This window comes from Haliotis rubra, unplaced genomic scaffold, assembly GCF_003918875.1.
Source record: "Haliotis rubra isolate DU_JTF1 unplaced genomic scaffold, ASM391887v1 Scf790, whole genome shotgun sequence".
Taxonomy (NCBI): Eukaryota; Metazoa; Mollusca; class Gastropoda; order Lepetellida; family Haliotidae; genus Haliotis; species Haliotis rubra.
In genome coordinates, this window is record NW_025767513.1 from 458,053 (window position 1) to 481,076 (window position 23,024).

Sequence of the window (23,024 nt, forward strand, 5' to 3'; positions counted from 1 at the left end):
TGCAAAAGTATACAGTTCAAGATCTATACATCGAAATAATTTACCTACTCAACGGTTCTAAATAGCATGTGTAAACTGGACCATAGTTTTAGGAAGTAGGGTTCCTGGTCAAGGTTAATGTATGCATATTTTGTGGTATTATAATATTTTATGATTTGTCCCTTGATGTATAAATCATTTGGAATGAAACCTTTCTTACTACAGTTGCATATGCTATTCTTGACTAAAATAATTATCGCATTTAGTGCATAGTCATGCTTTTCTTTAATCCCAAACATTCCTATGGAATTTGTAAAACTCAATTCTCCGTCTACAGTTCTGAGCCATATTTTCATTTCACGCCATATGCTTTCCACCTTGTCACACTCCCAGAAGATATGATAAATTGTTTCGTCATATTCGTTGCAAAAGGTACATTTAGGGCTATCCACATAGTTGATTTTGTAGAATTTGCATAACATAAAACTGCTCGTTTAACGCCCTCATATTTAAGAAAGTCTGTGTCAAGGGTGTATAAGGCACACAATTCTCCCTTCGAATATAATCTGCCGTTTTCATTCAATAAATCGTTCTCGAATATTATACCTTGTTTTCCCCAGCTTCTGTAAGAAATAGTCTTATTTCCAAGTTTTATGTTATCATTATTCTAAATACATTGAGTCACAATCAGTTTTTACATGTCCTTTGTATCTTCTAACAATATTAGACCAATCTTTAAAGACTTCTATCCAAAAAGGGTTTGAAATGGCAGGAATCACTCCATTTTCGAGTTTGGAAAGTTTCAGTATGGTCCATAATATCATAAACTCATCTGGACATTTCCCCTATATATCTGTCTTTTCCAAAACCTTTTTGGACTTTGGACCAGAAGGTCCGTAGTTCGAATGCCAGCACGGGACTCGGAAATTTTATGGCCGCTACATCAGTATAACCAAACATTCAAGGCAAGACGCCAGAGATACTGATATAAACATTCTAATAGTGATAATGACGTTTCATTATTGGCTAACTGGGGTCAATATTTCAATAATTTTAATCCATTATATTTGTGCAGCAAAGCGCAGCACAGAAAGAAACCCAAAAAATAAGTCGCAGGCACTTTCATTAAGAAACATCCCCCGGAAAAGAGCTACAAACGTCCGGTCAATATGAAATCCCAAACGACATTACTCGTGTTACAAATGATACCAACACTTATTCGAATCTGACTCGGCATGACCTACGACAGAATACAGCAAAAAAGCAGTGAGGAAGATAGCTACAGTGACACTGGTAGAAGTTGCACGTTATGTTACAACAGAACTGTTAAGGAATGTGAGTATTTTGACGACGATAGAAGATAACTTACCCTGACCCAGAAACTCTGAAGGTTTTTCCTCAAAACAAATGCCATTTGCCTTTGAAAGAATGTTTCGTCATCTGCTGTTAACCGAGGAAAATAGATTTGCTAGTTGTTGTAGTGACGCTGGTTGAGGAGGACCATATTTTATCACGTGTATAGATCAACATTAAATAAAGACAATATTTGTTTTTAGATGCCTTAAACGTAGCCAATCTGCAAGTGTAGTATCAGGAACAGCGAGAGAAAAACACCCCCAGTTCAAAAAGTTGAAATCCAAACGAAGATATGTATTGCGAATATACTGTGTGGAATAGACTGCTTGTTAGAACGAGTTAAAATCTTATACACATATTTACGCATATTCATAGTTATCATTTGGAATAAAGATTATACTGAAATATATAACTGCAATGTTATAATTTCCTCGACGTTGTAAGAAGTGTTCAAAACACGAAAAACGGTCGTATTATGTTGATCGTAGTAACTTATTCCACTGTCCGAAGTTCTACATAAGTTGTGTGCTTTGATTGTGTTTTTAAAAAAAACCTTACTGAATGGCACATTCTGTTAGTATATACATTTTGCTTCAGATCAGAAGATGTACTATGCAATATATACAATGTCATGATATACTTCTACATTAAGATGGAACCTGAAAAGAAGCGTATTATTAGCATTAACCTTCATCATATACCGGTTTGTCAGAAAGAACATTAGCAATATTTCCTGTTCCTATACTAGTAGATGTTGCAGATATTTAACGACAGCAGTTGCGAATATCCGTAGACCAGTTATTCTGTTTAAATAATCCATCTATAGAGTACACCTATAGGGTATGTCTGCTACAGGCTACTCAGCTTACCAAGGAAGAACATCTTCTCTTACACGTTTAAGATTATGTAAAACCGACGAACAGGGACTAACAAACTAACGACTCATTATCAAAGCAACGACCAAAGCACTCATCGATACAAATCAAGCTAGACGACCGCTTTTTGACGATCGCTGACAGTGCGTCAGCTAACTGTTAGAGGAATGTCCGGCTTAGAAGTTCACCATCATGTATAGCAAACGCGAAAAACGTTTTCCAACACCACAAGATATCTATGCTGAAAGCGATCCTTGTCAGTGTTCACACGGATTTTGTCGAGTTACTGCTATCTGCTAATAATAAAACTGTGAACCGTTACCACATTTACGAGCATTCGTTCTTATTTTATGACACCCTGATGTCGGGTTTGTTTGTTGTTTGTTTAACACCGAACTCAGCAGTTTTCCACCTGTATGACGGCGGTCTGTAAATGATCCAGTCTGGACTTTGCATCATGAGCATAGATCTACGCAATTGGGAAACGATGATACGTGCCAACCAGGTCGGGGAGAGTGATCACCCGATCCTGTTAGTCGCCTCTTACGACAAGCATGGATCGCTGAATACCAGTTCTAACCCGGATCTTCACGGGTACCCTGATGTCAGGAGCACAGGTCCCTGTCAAACGCAATAAACAGTTACTGTCGAGATGAGAGGGTAATGCGGTTTGTACGAGTCCAATATGTCAACCATGTAAGGTATTCATTCACCTGTGCACGGTGAATTGTGGGGCCATAGATGGCTGGGTGACCATGCCCTTTAAATCACCACGATGGATACATAATCGCTCGTGGATCTGTATGATAATAATGAATATTTTCCATCATCATTAACTTTGTTGTAACATTAGCATATACAAATATTTCATAGCATAAATATGTAGGTTGTGCTTGTAAGCGATTGTCCTCTCTCCCATTCTTTCCACGGATATAAATATCAGGCTCTTCTAGTTCAGTGTCACCAGTGAGGCTGGGCATATTGAAAACACGTTCACATGAGCAGCGGGACGAACTACGTCCTAGCTGACAAAGCCTTTGGTTTGGAACATCTAGTAATTCAAGCTACCCTTTCACCACCTACACCATTGTCCTTTAGCCAGTGTGATCAGTTAATAATCATCTCACGATGTCATTGGGAATAGCTGATAGCTTTACAGCTCAGGAAAATGTTTTTTCTACTTCCCCTTCTCACGACCCGTGAGATAGGCTTGACTGCATCATAGCAATGCATTCATTCACCTGGGTACCTCGTGTGAGAGAGGTTAAATTACAGTGTCTTTTCACGTTGATATTTAATGTATGGTACTTATGTATTCCATAATAGTTATTTTACTGTCGTGTTCTCATAACCTTGCTTCACGTGTTAACCATTTTACAGATATTTTTCAGTGAGGGTTGGATTGGTGTTGTGTTAGTGTTCGACATGTGTTTACTCTAACATACGGATTACCACCGAAGCATATTGTACTTTCTCGAATCATATAATGTGTGTTTGTTTTGTAATATATCTGGGACATTACATTCGGACTTTCATTACACGGTTTTAGAAGAATGGACACAAACTGACACCAGGAAGGAAGACGGTGTTGCTACCATCGCATGGCATGTTTCAGCTATATGTGGACGTTTTGAAAGAGCAACCGTCTCTACGTAAATGCTACGTAAATGAGTCTGTCCTTATATACCATGCAAAAGCCATTCTGAAGCTTCTCGGATCTAAATCACCACTATGCAGTCTGTCCTTGTGCTTAAAGGAGTAGTATTCCTGTGTTCTGTGCATTTGATTTTGTCTTCAAATGGTAAGTATTGACTAATATATCGTTTTATTGCGAAATACGGGGAAAGTTAAGGATATGGAAAACAGTTCGTTTCAAAAACAGTTCGTTTTACCATGAATACACCTCTGTCGTTAAGTTACTCTTAAAAAAAATACTTAATATACAAGAAGCACCCTAACAAGCGCGAATGCGCACACACACACACGCGCGCGCACACACACACACACACACACACACACACACGCGCACACGCGCACACGCACACGCACACGGACGCACGCGCACGCGCGCACACACACACAAACACTCTGAGAACACATTTACTTTTAAATACATACATAATTGATTATCAGTAACGTAACAGTGGTTATGAGAAAGTATCGGGTAACGAATTTAGGGCGTGCGCGAAAATATTGTCATCATTTTGTATCGACAATAGGGGAAATTGCTTTGGTAGCTACCTGGAGGCGATAACATTTACACAGTGAAATTTATAGGTATCGAGATTCATGTTGCTCAAAGCTAACTGCAGTCTTTTGAAATGTATCGCTCACCTGCAACAATCGTCGCTTCCAAAACGCAGTCCTCACATCGACGGTCCCAACGAGGAATGTCCAGAACATTTTATGAGATAGTTTGGTGTTTGCCTTTCTTATTAAAATAGTTCTTTTTTAAGTCCTTAGAAAAGAGAAACGAACACAATTTGCTGTAGATCTACTTTGCTTGGATTCACGAAGTATGACGACAGTAGGCACAAGCAACCTATGCCTTTTTCTGGTTTGACTTTTTAAACATTAATGACAATGTACACCTGGTTGTTTACAGAATTTGGCGTACATCTGTAAACTGCAAAATTGTCTTGTTAGTGGTAGGTGGATTATCTTCAAAACTCGATGTTTGTTGTCAGTTCCCACTCGAGTATCAAACCAAAACAAGATATCACTCTCTACTAGATGATATGACTGCGTGAAATAGCAAAGATGATTTGCAGAAGTGTATTTAGAGCAAAATATCAATAATCTCTCGTCACACTTTATATCACAAACTTACGATTTCGTAGCGGGTGTGACGCGAAACCTTCATATAATTCGCCATTTTCCATATCCATGTAATTTACAGCATTACTGTCTACACAGTTTACATTCGATGTAGTTTCTATGGTTTTACTGTCTATTAAATCATGATCAGTTAGACAAACCTTGGTATAGATTTCATATTGATCTATTTGTTTCATCTCATGATAAATTTCAAGTGAAAGATTAGATATAACTTACAAGACGTACGTATTCCAAGTGAGTTTTAGAATCTGTTTTCATATGAAATTAACTTAACCATATACCTCTTTAACCGTCATAAACGTAATTATTCATGGAATAGCAGCATTAACCTTTTTGTCTTGCTCCCATAAACTTGTTGTTACGTACTATAAACTGGCGTTTATAAAACACTATTCTGATGTCAATATCTGAAAGTTACAACAGTAATTCGACTGTACTCATACTTAATACATTCCTCATTCCTCATACGTATATGTAATATTTACTACCCATCAAAAGTTTAGACTCACTTCAAGCACTCACTATATGTTATGTATATATATGGTTACATCAAAGATGAATTTCTCCACTAACTTGGGTGAATGAACTGCAAGCCTTATTCAGATGAATTGCAGGAGGATCATGCATCAAATTGCTGAAAAAAGCCAATATCGTCATGTGAACAGCTGCGTTTTGGTGTAAACTTTTGTTAAGAATTCGCCAATTTCCACTGAATTTCACCATCTATTGAACTCTTGACAAAAATAGTTTCAATATTACGAATATATTTTACAATACCTCAATTCATGTGCAAACAGTACCTTTATACAGCAGGGATTATTTTGCAAAATCTAGTTTAGAACAGTTGACTGAAGTAAGTGGCTACATTTACACTGGCGAGTCTAAACTTATGATGGGTAGTATAATGTGAATCACGAGAGACTACAGTGTACTCTGTCAATACCGGCATCAGTCGGGACCAAGTAAAAATGCCGGTTTTGACAGAGTGCCGGTTTAGCTAGGTTCGCTTATGACGCCTGCGCACACGGAAGTTCGCTGTCGTACTGTCACTTTAGCATTAACAAGATGTTTGAATAAGAAACAAGGCAGTGTCTGAATGCACATTCATGTTGTTTAAATCAAATAAAAATGTCTGAAATCTCTTATTAAATTTCAACTGATCATATATTATCGGCAGAATTAAAATTATAAACTATTTTTCGCAATGTTATTGCAAACAACGATTCTTGTTTATGCTTCGGCAGCGGGTCTACAATAGCATTGTCAAAGAGCAAAGTAACGATGTTTCAAACATCGAGGAAATCATTAAATAAATTGAAATCAACAATAACATTCATAAAAGTTGTCAAACGTACATATAAAATTACTATTTCCATTCTTTTGAGCGATCATGCAATGTAAGTCAAGTCACTGACAAGTTACATCTCGGCTTTCACACGATGCTTAATGTGAAAATATATGCGTGAAGCATTTTTGTCATAGGCCATAACCTAGCACGATATGTCCAATACGTTCCATGATTTACGTATAGGTAGCGATGTCTTTCTTAATATGTTCAGAATAGCATTATTTTACCCAAAAACTTTCGTCTTAATCTAAAACTTTTCGTTTACGAGGACGGTATCCATTTCCATAATATGATTGGCTGCTTAGGTCACGTGTCTGATTTTGACCAATCACGACCCTTATAAGCAGAGTGTAGTGAAAAAGCGTCGTTAGAAACCAATCTTTATCCAATAAAATCGCTTCTTACAAATGTGAAAATACTCTCGGCAAGAGTACAGTGATATTGTTGATGTTCAGAGCTTTCGAACGATACACGCCATCAAACGATTCGCCTCTATGTAAGTGACACGTGCCACTCACTAATTAACAAGAAACTGATTGACACTTCCCGTTTCTGAATAATCACGGGAGTCAATACCCGCGAATCAACAAAATGTAAACACTTGCTTGTTTATACAGTCAAACTGCCCACTACATGTATTAATTACTCTGGGTAAGTGTTACGTACCACTCACTGATTAACAAGATACTGATTAACACTTCCCGTTTCTGAATAATCTCGGGAGTCACAGCGAATTGTGTTGTTACATCATTTGGACCTAATTGCATCAAAGGGTTACGCCGTCTTTCATGTGCCGGTTTTTACAGATTCGTTTTCATAACAACTTGTTCGTTGGGACTGAAAAACAATGCCGATATCCTGAATAGACAGATGCCGATGTTTACAGAAGTTTCTAAATGATAATAACGTGCATTTCTGCCGGGACTGAAACTTTGTGCCGATGTAGACAGAGTGCCGGTGTTAAGAGAGGCCGGTATTGACAGAGTCCACTGTAATAACTGTAATCATGTGTTTGTATATATAAAACCACATTCTACCTTTATTTCAACATTGTAACTAATAAATGTGGTTATTGTAAAGCTGACGTTATAGACATACGTATTCTTATTCCCATTTACCTCTTACGGCCATGCGACCTGAGATGAAGGATGCTAAATCCTTCTTTTATTAACCCTACTATAGAAAAAAGCAGATATAACATATTCTGTCACCAAGCCGTTTGGCAGATTGATTAGTAATTCCCCTAATTTCTTACATGTACACATACACTCCTAACTCTTGATTACTGATATGGGTATATAGGAATACTCGTATCTGCTATATTGTTTCTTAACGTTATCTTTGAACATACCCTTATAACAGTCACCCGATAGACGGAATCCAAAGGGATTGGGAATTTATTATGCTCATATTTAGTTACCACCCTCGATTTATGGAACACGTTTGCATGTCCCTCAAATACAGGTTTCACCTTTTCGTGCAACACACCCTTATCAATAACTGATCAGGCCCTCATTACAAAACAACAACAACAACAACAACAACAACAACAACAAAACAACAACAAAACAAACAACAACAACAACAACAAACAACAACAAACTAACCCCAAAACAAACAACCTTCAAACCCAACAAATCCAAAACAAGCATGGGCGTGGTGTGTACACTTAGTTCTTTAATAAAAAAAATGATGTTAGTGCCAACACATCGACAGGGTCTTGTCTTATGCTTGCAGATAGTATGGACATATGCGGCTTTGACACCATCAACACAACTACAAACGAGTCTGTGTACCTTCACTCTCCAGGCTACCCGTACAGTGTTGGGTTGAATAAAAGCTGCGTGGTGAGGATCACTGGGAAGGTTATACAAGTGACGCTGGTTGAGCAGAGTTTGAATGGGGAAACTTGACCATTTCAGGTAACGGCAATAAATGGTCAAATGAGAACACAAAACTATACAACAGAAAACTGACAGAACAATATTCAGAAGTTGCGATATCTTACACTGACGGAGGTAATAATAGATCAAACGTGTGGATAAGTGTTGTTGGTGAGTATTATTCTATTTTACATTTAATTATAAGCTGCATCTCTGTTCTTTTATGTCACAGATCTTTCTTATGGCATGTATTTATATATACTTAGAGAGAAAATATAGGAACACCGGAAAATTCAAGTGTTTCTTTAATATTTTCCAGTTTTAGTGTTAATACCTTTTAACCTTAAATGATCAGAACCCGTTGTATTGGCTGTATGGTTCAACATATGCTTAAGCGATTTAAACTAAACAATCAGTACAAATATGAAACATTGCTTCATCCCTAGATTCAAGTCCGATGTCTGTAACGTTCAACGGAAGAATGATTACGATATCGCCGACTTCAACCTTATTGATCCTATGTCTGAAGGATCTTCGCCTCAACATGACGTAACCAATCAAAGGATGTCGGTAACACAATCAGTAATGCCAACAAGAACCCTCTCTACTGACACGCAAACACTGTCAACTGTGTCAACAAGCGCCCTCTCTACTGACACGCAACACAGTCAACTGTCAACTGTGCCACGCACACTGTCAAGCGCCCCCTCTACTGACACGCAAACACTGTCAACTGTGTCAACAAGCGCTCCTCTCTCAACTGACACGCAAACACTGTCACTGTCAACTGTGTCAACAAGCGCCTTCTCTACTACCTTGGGTATGCATATATCTAATTAAAACTTTATACGTAAGCAGTTTGAGACAATATATATTTGATAAAACTCGTTGAAATGCCATTATAGCAGGTGTGGTCACGTGGACAGGGCGTCAGACCTCGGATCAGAAGGTTCGAGGTCCTAATCACGTGACATGACCGCCCACCCTGGATAAATTTTAATTAAGAGCGAGCCTTCCATCAAATGCGAGATACTCCAATACTCAAATATCATCTGCTTTCTCTCTTAAGTTATAAACTGACTTCCCTCCAATGGGACACATGCATGTTATAACTGCTGAAACGCCACTCACTCACACGCTAACACATACATATGTATTTTGTTAATGACTGACAATATGAAACCGTCTAAACTATGCTGTTCCTGTAAATTAACCAAGAAAATGTACAATTTGCATTCGCCTGCAATTTTGACTGTGTTTTATACCTGAACTCCCCTCTCTCTCACACACACACACACACACACACACACACACACACACACACACACACACACACACACACACACACACACACACACACACACACACACACACACACACACGCACACACACACACACATTGTTTGAAGGGGAGTATTTTCGCAGTCATCTTGAACCAGTTCCAGATCAGCTTATGTAACGTCTTATTTTACATTGTTTTAGTTACATACACAGGTATAGATACAGTCACTGCCACAGCCACGGTTGAGGTGACATGGAAGACAACAGTTACTACAATGACAATTGCTCCCACGACCACTTCTGTTGCAGGTAAATACAGCATGGTGCATTTTACATGTGTATCAACGTAACTTTTGCAAAGGTTTCAGAGATTAATAAAAGTTTGATACATTGATGTATGCCAAGGCGTTTCATGCGTCAATGAGGCAATCCTTCACCATCTGAAGTGTTCTCAATGATTGACACATGCTGGTCTTATTTTGAGAAACTTAAATAATACAGACACTAATTTCCTGATATATTGTAACAACGTCTTGCCCTATTTCATCATCACAGATAACATGACAGTTGGAATGACATCGAACGAAACAACCCATATTCCACGGACTCCAGATGAAGGTGGGTTTATTCCAATTTGAATCAATGAATATCGTACTAGTATTATAGTTAACCGAAGTGCTTGTAGAATGTGTATATTGAGTACAGACCTTCTATTACAATGTACTTCTAACCTTTGTTGGAATCTTTTTATTTTCTGTAAAACGAAATTTAATATATTTCACAACCAAATGTATTGGTTTTATTTTCACGTACCTGCAACGTCTAATTTACAATATAGGAATGTCATCAGATCCATAAGGAAAAGGATTATGCCACAGTACTGGTGACCTGCTCTTAGAAAATGTTATGTGCCAAATAGGCAGGGATTTGCTAAAAATGTCAGGTATTCACTGATGTCAAAACATATCATTTCGAAATACTCAAATGATTCAAATTTTAAACTTACATGTCTTGTTCTTACAGATCTGGTTGTCGTTGTTGCTTCTATCGCTGCATGTTGTGTGGTCGCTGTCATAGTTGTCGTCGTAGTCGCAGTAGTCCTGTGCAGGTAGGTTCATAATATACACCTTGAATCATGTAGCAATGATTATTAGTCTTCCAGCACATTGATGATGCATTCTTAAATAATTTCAAACTTTTTCTGACATTGCTAAGTGAATGGTGCGCTGCTACAGTTTCAGTCGGATTTGCTTTTTAATCATCAGTGATCCATTCTTATAACCTCCATTACTGTTTTGTCTTTTTGGTCCTTGAGTATATTGGACATTGATGATTGTTACTCAACCATTGTATACCATTCAAGCTTTATTCAACAGTATTTGACAGGGGTGATGATGATGATTTTAAGGGGAGGTCACCCATTTTGCTCTGGAGAGGTAGGGGGGTCATCAAAATATTGTACACATGTACATGTCAGCAATGTTGTAAATGCCATTGTACATTCTACATGCTACTCTATAAAAATCATACATCCCCTCCCCAACGTCTAGGCATGATAAATGTTTAGAACATCATGACCGCTATTAAGCCAAATATGACGTTGAGGTTTCATCACAACACTCGTTTCCCCACCCTCAAATATTACTTTCAACCCCTCCAAGGTTACTCCCCACCCCTTTCAGGATTACTTCCCATCCATCCAGCATTATTCATCACCCTTCCAGCAATACTCCTCATCCCTCCAGTATTACTCCCCACCCATCTATTACTCTCGTTACTCAATCTACATTGACATGATCACGAACATTCATTGGAATAGTTAGAATACATAATATTCATCACGTGCTATTGTGTTGCAGGTGTAAAAAAGATAAAGCTATCCGTTCTGCAACTCCTTCTCACAACGGTGGCATTGACAGACCTCTGGAGCTCCACTCTCCCCACAATAGGACACCTGGTTTACGAAAGCATGATGGCAGCCAACATTATTTCATCATAGATCCAGCATTTGTGCCTGGAAATGTGTCCTTAAATACAGACTCAAGAGGCAAAGAAGGAACCAGGGCGCTCCGACTACAGGACGGGTACTCTACAGTCTTGCCACGTAGCTCCAGATTAAACATGAATGAACACAACACATTTACGATCAAGCATCCGATAAGTACTCCGTCACCAGATAGCCTGACTGGTTCAAACGAAGATGAAGATGTCGAGGACACTGAATCACCTGGAACAGGCGACCTGAAAGCTGACACTGATCAACTTGAATCGATCGACAGTTTTCTGTTTGATCGTAAAAACAGTACCAAATCAACATGTCATATGACCGAGAACGATGTCTATAGTGGGGGACCACCTACTACAGAGATCCATGATGTCAGTACCGATGACGGCAACCAGGATGAAGAAAGCACGCCTGAAGATGACTTGTATCCTGGAGAAGAAGATGTCAGGGACGGTACTGTTGAAGGGATGGTTGACAATGATATATATGAGAGTTCTGGATATGACACTACAGTTGCAGAGCAGATTGGTGAATGTGAGGATGTGTCTGTTTCAGCTACCCAAGATATCAATACAGCAGGATCAGCCAAGGAGGAGGTTGACATGATGTCTAATGACCTCTACCACAGTTTCGTGTAAACAGTGCTCGCTCATTGCAGTTGATTATGCTTCCTTTCTGTGTCTGTCCATGGCAATCCAACCATCGCTGATGAGTTTGCTAACATCTTATGATGTCATATGGAGTTGTCATACATTACCTGTAAACGTATTAGATCTGTTTTTACATAATCTGTATATACTTGGAATCGATGGATAGCAATACCAAAGGATATACATGTGTAATAGTCGAAGAGTTTTCAGTACGTGATGTGTCATTGTTAAACATTGTGAGAAGACATTTTCACTCGGTAATAATATCATGATGGCTAATTATGACATTTGTGTAAATCTACAGTTACGATTGGTTTGGTTTGGTTGTTGTTTAACGCCGCACTCAACAGTATTCCAGCTATATGAATAATATAAAAAATGCTCGAATAAATGATCGAGTCTGGACCAGACAATCCAGTTATCAACAGCATGAGCATCGTTCTACGCATTTCGGATACGATGACATGTGTCAACCAAGTCAGCGAGCCTGACTACCCAATCCAGGTAGTCGCCCCTTACGACAACATGGGTTGCAGAAGACCAATTCGAACCCGGATCTTCACGGGTCCGTCATTCACGAGCTTTGTGACCATCACGGACACTGACTGGTGTATGCAAGAACATTATGTAGAACAGATATCTACAACTGTGATTATTACCTTTAAGATAAATTTGACGAATTCTGATTAATCAATAGTCAAAGCATACCAAACGTCGTAGGCGGATTTGCGTTCGTACACCCCATCAAATCTATCACGTGGCACACTACACGGGTTGTACGAATGACCTTGACCTTAGATTGAATGTGTCAGCCAAACGGCTGATCGCTTCGAAATTTCAGAGTTGGTGTATACAGTTATGAGTATAAACAGAGTAATAAAATTGTTGCCATAATTTCTTATTTGTTTGTGTCAATAAATATATCCCAAAAGTAAAATGTTTCTGTAATCCACTTGTTTAACAAAACCTCTAATTCGATAATTCTTATCATAAAGTTATCATAAGTTGTGTCCCTTTATGACCGTTCAGGAAAAATCACGGCGAAACGCTTTGCCTCTCATTCTGCCGATGATTGAATGTTATTGTTTAAAGTTAAGCTAAATATAAAAGATCTTAAGGATAATGAATTCGTCACACGGTGTTTTGAAAGGATGTACAGGACTGCAAGACCCTGGTAAATTCCGTCTTTCCTTCGATTGCGCCTCAGGGGATACGGATTTACAAGGGTCTTACAGTCTCGTACACCTTCCAAAACACCGTGTAAACAATAGTGTAGGTTTGACTGAGTGTTCTATGTGAATGAAGTGTTCTGCACTGATCAGCGTTGTGTTGAAGAGTACCTTACCCCAGTACACCTTGATGCATGTACGATTTATTGTTCAAACAGTAGTTTGCATGCTTTAAGGATCTTAGTATACAGGTCTAGATATATTCGAATAAAGTTATTTCGTTTAGTATTAGTTTGCCGATGTATGAAGAACTATTTCTGAACCATGGCATACGGTGTTACCCAGGAAACTCTGAGATGACTGGCTTTGTCTAAGAAATGAAGGGATTCTATAACGTCCATACAATCATGGCTGGTTGATAAAGTGCTGTTTAGATCTGTGTAAGTTCGACTCCACTGGGAGAATATCCATTATTCACAGGGTAAGCCAGCCAGCCCTTTGTGATCCGTGTTGAGTATAAAGGATCATAATTTTTTTCTGTTAATAAATCTAAATGCATTCAAACTTCCAATGATTTAAGCTTCAAGTTTAAGCTGAAAGAGTAAACAAAGATCATCGTGATGCACAACAAGTCATATTCAATCGGAATAGAGCTTGACCTACAGCTGTATTGACACCAAGAGAAAGATTATCATATAAATTACGATAACGTGTTTCTTTGCGCCTGGGGAAACATTTGCTCTGTTATCGTATACTTAATATTCTTTTATATACGTTTTACATCTGTCGTGATGATGAACGTTAGTGACGGAAGGGGTTTAGATTATATGTATATTTTGTATTGTAAGTATGAAAAATGAAGCAGATGATTAGTAAACATAGATTTGGCTTGATGTTTCATACTTGAAGACATAGGAACACAAACATCAATTCATACAATTTTACTCCACGTTTCGCTTGTTGTCAGTGTTATATCATATGATCATATTGCAACCCATGATCTACACACCTCTCATATCGGTGCAACACGCGGTGACAATGCTTTCAGATAGTACTAAGTTCAGGGAAACATACACACACAGACACACACACACACACACACACCTATATATACATATGTTGCAAATCAACAAGCACACGTACGTAAGGTATAACATATGTTTGTTGTCTTTTACGTGACATATTTTACATGGATTAGAAGAGGATTCATCAGCAAGAACGACGTTTGAACCGCTTTTATGGCATAGTAATGTTCTGTTTTAGGAGGAAATCTCAGGGTCGATTTGTTGATCCAGCATAACAAACGTGGACCAAAGGTACGGAAAAAGATGGCATCGGACGTTGGCCGGACGTTGTAACTCCTAGATTTTGACATAATCAAGGTCATGACGCGATTATGGCGATTTCAGTCACTAACGTATCCGGCACAAACCCGATTATTTCCAGGTAGCGTGACACAGCCAAGGTAGATTGAAGGTGTGTGCAGTTGTAAGGTTTTCACATTGTAACATTGCTAGTTGTAAGACTCAGGCATATATTGTAACCATTGGTGTATCATTGTTCACAAGATAGATCAAATTATATCCAGCGTTACTCACCACCACTCCAGGATTTCTCCCCACTCCTCCAATATTACTCCCTGGCCTCAATGATTACTCTCTACCCCTTAAGGATTACCCAACAAACCCACCCCATCCCTGCAGAACTACTCTCCACCCGCCTTGAAAACTCTCCATCCCTCCAGCAGTAACCCCAGCCCACCCCTGCAGGACTACTCCCCACCCGCCACGATAACTCTCCATCCCTTCAGCCGTAACCCCACCCACCAGGAGAACACATGACACTCTCTACCAACACTCTCACGAAGTAGCGGTTAAGAAACCACTCGCCTTTGATATATATAAAGCAGTTCTTGTCAATGCGGTTATTTCATTTCCCTGTCACGCGGCAGGTCCCTGCATTGTGTGCCACTGTGGCTACACATACAGCGAGCCATGGCTGATTTTGAAATAGCAATTGCGATTGTTTCACTTCCCTGTCTCTCGACCCCTTGCTTGTGTTGTTCTGTTACTTGTAAGGATATGGTTTGACAATGACACGGGTAGTACTTGATCAAATGTTTGGCAACCACAGACAAGTGACTCAAAGAAGAAGAGGCACATGTGGTAATATAACATTTTCGAACTTTATGTGTGGACTTCGAAGACGCTAAAACAGCCATGACTATCAGACGTGTATTTGTTGTGACAGTGTTCATAGCGTATGGGTATTACATTATGTCAACAGACGGTGAGTACACAGATTGACAGATATGACATGCTTCGGTTTAAATGGCGTATTTTATGAATTCGCCATGTAAACTGGAATATAACATTTCATTTATGACATTATTGGGAAATTTAGTTTTCAGCTGTAATTGATTGATAGGATAATGTTTTTTATCATCCAAAACTGTGTTCCACAGGAGATATCGCTTGTGTGAGATCAAACGATATCTCCTAGGAGATATCGTTTTGACAGTAGATTTTGTACAATGCCCTGACAATGCCATGACGTCACGTACTTGATGACGTCACAATTCTATGACATCGCTGCACTGCAAGTCTAATGGCAGTACCATGTTCAGAGATGTACATTTTTCATTGAAAATTAATGAAGAGTGATTTTGGATGATAAATAGAATCTCACGCTCGTGTCTTCTGATATCAAATATATCGGCAAGCCTCGGATATTTGTAACTTTATCAACTCGTGTTGATATAATTGATATCAGAAGGCACTTGGGTGAGATTCTCTATTTATTACCAACGTGATCAACGTATGGGTAGTTGCATACTAATCTCGTACGTCATACGAGTGTCGTATCGCGTTGACCTGTGTCGTAACGACATGACCTGAGATTCTAACGATTTGATTGGATAACTGATGACCTCTCAATCACGTCACATTCTGACGTAACTATGTTTTCATTCATAACAAGCACGTGAATTCATTCATTCTGCAACTTAAATGCATTGTGGGAATGTAAACATTGCGAACGTTACCGTGTCGCTGTTTAATTGTTAGTCAAACTGAGACATCATATCCGTCGAAAAACATAAATACAATGTTTCCACCAGTGATGTTAGCCGAATGAAGCAGTTGGAAACCAAGAAACGAGGTGTTACGGAGTAGTTTACTGTAGGAGGCTGTACGAGGCGATGACAACTGACATGCATCGTGACGTCGGTTACCGAGGCAGTGACGTCATTAGAGTGTGACGTCATGCAAATAGTGTACTACATTACAAACTCTTCCGCAACCTCTTTATGAAACCGGTTTCGGTTTGAAACCATAAACATAACAAAAATAAGCTATTTTGTCAATTTAATGCATGTAAGACGTGGGTAATAAATAAAATACCACACTCGGCCTCATTACATACGAATTATACGAAACTCGTGACCTTCCTATGTTATCTGACCTCGCTTTCGCTCGGTCAGATACCATAGGAAGAACACTCGTTTCGTATAATCCGTATGTAATGAGACCGAGTGTAGTATTCTCTATATATCACACAGAATTACATGTACGTATGTCTCAAAGATGTTTTAGGGAGCAAAAACAAACAAACAAACAAACAAACAGTATTTTACCTCCGATTAGAGTAATATCTTCGTAGTGTATGGTATCAAGTGTGTTTGACTGAACGATATTACATTATATTCAAAGGTTCCTGGAAACAGATGTATAGAAGATTTGACGAAAGTCTTTATAGTACAGCTTCATTGTTCTGTCGATGAGCGGGTACATGTCGTGCACGAGGTGTATGGGGATGGAGATACAGCGACATGTCGTCTGAAATCTGCAGAGGCTTGTAGTAAGCTCCTCAGCAGCAGCCAGCATGGTCTGATCGTCAACTGTAATGGGAAACAGTCATGTCGTGAAGCCATGCATATACACCCCATCAACAACTGCAATATTACCGATGCTGCTGCTGAAATAAAGTACAACTGTATCAAAGGTGAGACGTAAATTTCATATGCCTGTATACCTGATTACCACATCTATCGAGACATATCTATCTATTGATCCAGACATACATAATTACATAGCCTATGCTGTCCCTGGTATTGTCCATGTTATAACAATACATTCCTTGACACATGTGTTAAGCCCCCTCTACAGCTTGTTGCTCGTGCTGTCAACCACTCGTTTCCACAGACTCGATGAGATGAGATGAGGTCAAAGTCAAAGTCAAAATATGTTTATTTGTATGTAAGGCCACCGGCCCTTATACATCGGTTGCAAAGAAGGTTCTTATTTAGGAGGATAACAATTGTTTTCTTAACATAATAGCATGATGGATATACAGTGATAATCTTTTTAAAATGGAGACATCGCATGAGGAAACAATTTTGTAAAATGCTGCATTATTACTTCTGATTGTAATATAGTTACGGAGATAATCAGAACGGATTTTATCATAGACTGGACATTCAACAAGAAAATGTAATTCGTCTTCAATGCCTTTTTTACAAAATGGACATGATCTATAATTTCTATCAATGGACAGTCTTCTTCCTTCATTTACTTTTAAATCTAATAGCCCCAATCTAAATTTTACAAGTAGCAGTCTCAGATTCTTTGTAGTCACGAGGGATAAATATCTTTCTGGTTCTAAAAGGGACTTAAACTGTCTGTAACAATCAAAACGGGAGCTTTCTTCTAACCTCGAGTGCCATTCTTGTTGAAAAATACACATACAGCGATCTCTAAACTGGTTCAGGAAAACATTGACATTACCTACGCCTTGGTTTAACCAGACGATACCAAAACCTTTAGAACAAAGAAGGTTCCTTATATGGGTTGCCCAAGTTTCTTTGCCGTTACTGTCTAAATGAGCATATTGTAGGAAATTTTCGGGAGACGGTGATGCATTTGTACTATCTTTAGCCTGTATTTTAAGCATCTAGTTTGAGCATTAATGAAAACTGGAAATCTCCCACATTCTCCATATACCATGTCGTTAGGGGTAGATTGTGTAACGCCTAAAAATTTCTTGCAGGCCAGTAATTGTATCTTTGATTCTGTCCGCAGCTGAAATATATTTTCACTCTCCTCTCATCCCTTTAAGTACAGATCGTGAAATATGACTGTAAGTGAGGAATACTAATCTGACTTGGTGTACGTCTGGTCGTTATATATCTACTTTATTCCATAAATACAAGATCTTTAACTAATTGACTTTCTCAGATTCACAGTTTCACATCAACCAGTCACTGACTGACGCTGTGACATGCACGACGCTTCAACATTGTATCAGCCGTCATCCTTATTCCCCCAGAATGATTGTTTTGATAATACATAATAATTATTCTTCACATATTAATTCCACTCACATTAAGGTTTAATAGTTTTGTTGTTTGTAAAACTACAAATATCCCACCATGGTTCCTAGTATGGTGATCTACCTTCAGTTGATGGCGATCTATAGCTCATTTTTACATTGTATTGTCCAAAAATAGTTTTGTACTTTTTAAGATATATGCTAGCTAGTTTTAACTCAATCTGTGATAATCTTGTGGTTTTACTGTCCTTTGCTGACAGGGTTTTATATATTATATGTATGTATTATGAATTTAGAATTAGTTTTAGTCACGATATGGCTGAAATATTGCCGATGTGACTTTAAATCTTAACTCACTCACAACAAATATCCCAGCTATGTGGTGGCGGTCTGTAAATAATCGAGTCTGCACAAGACAGTCCAATAAACAGAATGAGCATCAATCCACTGTGACATGTGTCAACCCAGTCAGCGAGGCTGACCACCGGATCCCGTAAGTCGCCACTTATGGATACAATGTGAAAGCCAACACTAATTGAAAGCTAAGCATTTTGGGACAACAAGGGAATTGTCCACTTACAATCTAACAAGATTCTGAAACATGGAACAATCACTGGACCTGGTGTTACCTGTCGACCTGTCAATGTTTATTAATGAAGGTTGTAACAAAAAGATTTTGGTATTTTGGTAAGTCATTTTGATATTCGAATTCTGACAAGTATGGCGCCGCAGATTACATCATCATCCTGTCTCCGAAATATATTACGTATGTGCGTTAACACTTCAGGCTTGAGGCTGCAAAACAAGTACCCACATACTCATCCCTATTTCTCGACATCAGTTCACACAATTCGATCGATGTTTCATTCAAACCATTCAAACCATTAGTTCCCATAAGATTGATAGAGACACATAATATTTTTCGTACGACAAGCATTGGTTGCTAAAGACCAATTCTAATCCAGATCTTCACGAGTGTTTTATAAGATTAAACGATATTTATGCCATACATATAATCTTACATTTAACATCATGTTCATCTGATAAAATAAATATCTTGATTATAAAATTCGATAAACACAATAATAAATAGTATACAAGTTTGTTGGTATTTTGTCAGTGTTTACAATTTCTTTACGTCATCGACTGCCTCCGTGGTGTAGTGGTTGAGCGTCCGCCCGGAGAGCGGAAGGTCGCGGGTTCAATCCCCGGCCGCGTCATACCAAAAGACAAGTTAAAATATGGTACTTGTTGGTCCTTGCCTGGCGCTCGGCATTTACAAGGACTGGTCGGCTCGGAGTCAGTATAATGTGTCTGAGTGGGGTATTCATGCTTCATTGCGGCATGGTATCTCAGTGGGCTAGCACTATAAAAGCAGCTTCAGTCTGGGCTCGTACAAGCAACCGCACATACACACGCATGCACGCCGTCATATGAGCGAAATATTCTCAAGCACGACGTTAAACCCAATTTCAATTCACCTCACTTTACGTCATCCTCTGTTCATATCTCAATGTTCTTAGTGTTAAGTGTTTTCTAATGGCAACTAGTGACATATGTACCTGAGCATCAGTCACTTGAATGCTTTCCGTTTGCCTCAGGTATTGATTTTGACCCCAAAATCGAGAGAATGCTAACTAACACATTCACGAGGAATGTTACGTGACTTTAGAGAAACTGGATATTCACTGGCGTTGGGTCGATGTTTCCTTTTGTGATATGAAGTCACCAAGTTTCATCATTAGCTTAAGGTAGCATCTATCAGTTACGATATCAAGAAATGTTTAACCCGAGTGACTTTAGCTGTACAAAGATATACATTTAACGATACATAGCTTTGTTATCGGAAGAAACAACAGTAAACAGTAATCACAACTTTTGTTCTACTTGTGATATACATTGTATTTCAGGTAGTATGAACATGTGTAGTTCAGTCACAACAACAGTAAACGGGGCGGTGTAGCTCCATTCTCCCGGCTTCCCTGACAGTGTCGGTGTGAACAGCAGCTGTGTTGTCAGGATCACAGGGCAGACTTTGCAAGTAACATTGGTAGAACAGCGGATGAGGTCAGGGATGCTTAACATCTCAGGTGACGGAAGACAACTCTGGACAAACGTGAACGTGAACCAGTACAACAGGGTATTACCGGAAACAGCTGCCGAAATAGTTATAGTCTACGATAACCATAATCATGATGGGTCAAATCTATGGATACGTATTGATGGTATGTCTAATTGCCTTTATACGTATCTTTAAGCGTATGTCGTGAAATTGTATTAACTATGATTAACACATCTTTTTTATATGACTACTAGCATTTATCAATCTACTAAAAGTATAATAGGATCTGGTGCAATTCTCATACTTAGCGTAATGTGTCGCACATCCTCTTCTTTAAATGAATATTACATATGGCTTTATGTTCTGCTAGTTTCCATCTTACTGAAACATGCACAAGTAACTCGGACCTAGAGATTGCTACAAATATAACTTGTTCATAGATTCAGAAATACTGGATGCATCAACTACATCAACGTCAACACATCAGCCGTCACGTTCACAGAGTACATCCGATCCAAGTACTTCGGACACACCAATAACTGAAACAACGACACGTGCACAATCTACAGCTATTGGTGAGTGTATGCTGACGTTTTATCACCCCTTGGTTTACCTCAAAGATTTCCAGCTGCTACACATGAGATATTTAACTACCCATGTATTTGCAGTGTGTTTTTCTGTATCGAGTATGAACATTACTCTAGGACACGGTACATTATACAACGCAGAAGGTCCACCGCTGTTTCGGTAGTTGGATTTTTTACTGAAGAACAACAGCAATGCATTTAAAGTTACCAGGTTAATCAAATAACATTAAAACACATTCTACAGAACATATTTATCAAAAACATCTTTTCTTGCGCCGATGTACCGGTCCATTAAATATATTTGTATGTTTTCACTGCAAAATATCCGCGAAAAGATAACCCATGAATGAAAACAAACAAAGCTAGCATATCCATCGTCCTTTGCAACTACATCTGATCAGAAAATCTCAAGCAAAACCACAGCTATCCTTGTCTTAAGTTGTCTCACAGCTGTTAGTCTCCAACACATCTCTCAGTTAAGATGTTTAGTGATGATAATCACTACCGGAAGGACCACATTTTGAAATCATATACAGTGATCGAAGATACAGTTTGGCAGGCAGTAGTACGTATCCAAATCACACGGCCGCTAAATTTTAAGTGTGGTCAATAGTTGAACTGAGGTCCGAAGTTGAGAGGTGAACTGAAACAGCAGACATCCTCAAGACTGCACGTATTTTCTAAACGTATTGCAATACACATGTTTCAGGCAACAGTGGGGATGTTGTGATAGCCGTATCTGTGGTGTGTGCGGGATTCTGGTGGTCATCATTGTAGTCCCTCGTCATATATTTGTGAGTACTTCCATATTGTCTTTAATGACACAGTGTCACTGTGGTATTTTGTTGTACTGTCTGTTGTTGAACACATCAGTTGTGTATATTGTCACATGTTTATCACTGCAGCATGGTGGCGAAGCCCTTCAGGAAGAAGCCATGACACTTCATCGAATACTGGAATGTCTGTCTGGGCATGGTGACACAAATGTCTACAATGGAATACAACGTATTACAAGCGACGCTGGTAACGAACACAACTACGGCCACATAACCAGCGGTGAAAGGCCCTTCTCTGCCAACTCTGTCAGTGGAGATGATCCATATGTTAACACATAGACGTTAGTGCTACTCAGTAGTAGATATAGTAACATAAATCATTATGTACTCTGTATATTCACTTTGAAACCAGTCAACGTTCTTTATGAAAGCGAATATGTGTTTTATAAAGTATATAATCTAAACGTTTCTTTGTACATTATTTCTCTAAACAAACTGTGTTTCATATTCTACATTATGTTTCACAGTATTCACTTGCCAATTAGTCCTTGCTTGTTCTTTATTAAAGTTTTAAAAGTTTCATTCATAGCCTGACCAGTCACCATGCCTAATAAATGCGAATTGATTTAGTGTATCTACTTTGTTATGAACAAATCATCTGAGCTGTGAACATATTTTGCTTATTTTTGCTTTTACAATTCTTTGAAGATAGATTATTCGCATTCCAATGACGCACCCGTTTCAGTCATCCATCCGTTTAGACACTAATGCAACTGAAGGAACCGTTTGAACAACAGATAGTCGCTCACAGCGCTAATTTCCAAAATGTCTTATCAAAACAAGTATCATGTGGACAAGTCCAGTTACTTTGACATAAAACAGTCATG

General features: G+C 38.7%; 1 protein-coding gene and 1 long non-coding RNA gene across 2 annotated transcripts; both read left to right on the forward strand.

Annotated features, from left to right (window-relative positions):
* Positions 1 to 3,177: 3,177 nt before the first annotated feature.
* LOC124261206 lies at positions 3,178 to 12,889 on the forward strand. Its single transcript, XM_046695530.1, has 8 exons — positions 3,178 to 4,011; positions 8,134 to 8,450; positions 8,726 to 8,926; positions 8,987 to 9,099; positions 9,762 to 9,869; positions 10,116 to 10,178; positions 10,584 to 10,668; positions 11,420 to 12,889. Exons 3-8 carry the CDS (start codon positions 8,799 to 8,801, stop codon positions 12,201 to 12,203), a joined length of 1,281 nt encoding a protein of 426 aa, XP_046551486.1. The 5' UTR covers positions 3,178 to 4,011; positions 8,134 to 8,450; positions 8,726 to 8,798; the 3' UTR covers positions 12,204 to 12,889.
* A 2,301-nt stretch (positions 12,890 to 15,190) lies between these two features.
* Positions 15,191 to 22,807, forward strand: LOC124261207. Its single transcript, XR_006894275.1, has 6 exons — positions 15,191 to 15,673; positions 17,095 to 17,386; positions 20,623 to 20,937; positions 21,215 to 21,349; positions 22,071 to 22,155; positions 22,267 to 22,807. It is a non-coding gene; the product is annotated as an uncharacterized LOC124261207 (long non-coding RNA).
* Positions 22,808 to 23,024: the final 217 nt, after the last annotated feature.

Excerpts from the sequence above, each read along its gene's own strand:
- LOC124261206 (XM_046695530.1), top strand. The coding sequence starts at position 8,799 with ATGTCTGAAGGATCTTCGCCTCAACATGACGTAACCAATCAAAGGATG. Across the intron at positions 9,100-9,761 it reads CGCCTTCTCTACTACCTTGG|TTACATACACAGGTATAGAT; the intron begins GTATGCATATAT and ends ACATTGTTTTAG. Across the intron at positions 9,870-10,115 it reads CACGACCACTTCTGTTGCAG|ATAACATGACAGTTGGAATG; the intron begins GTAAATACAGCA and ends TCATCATCACAG.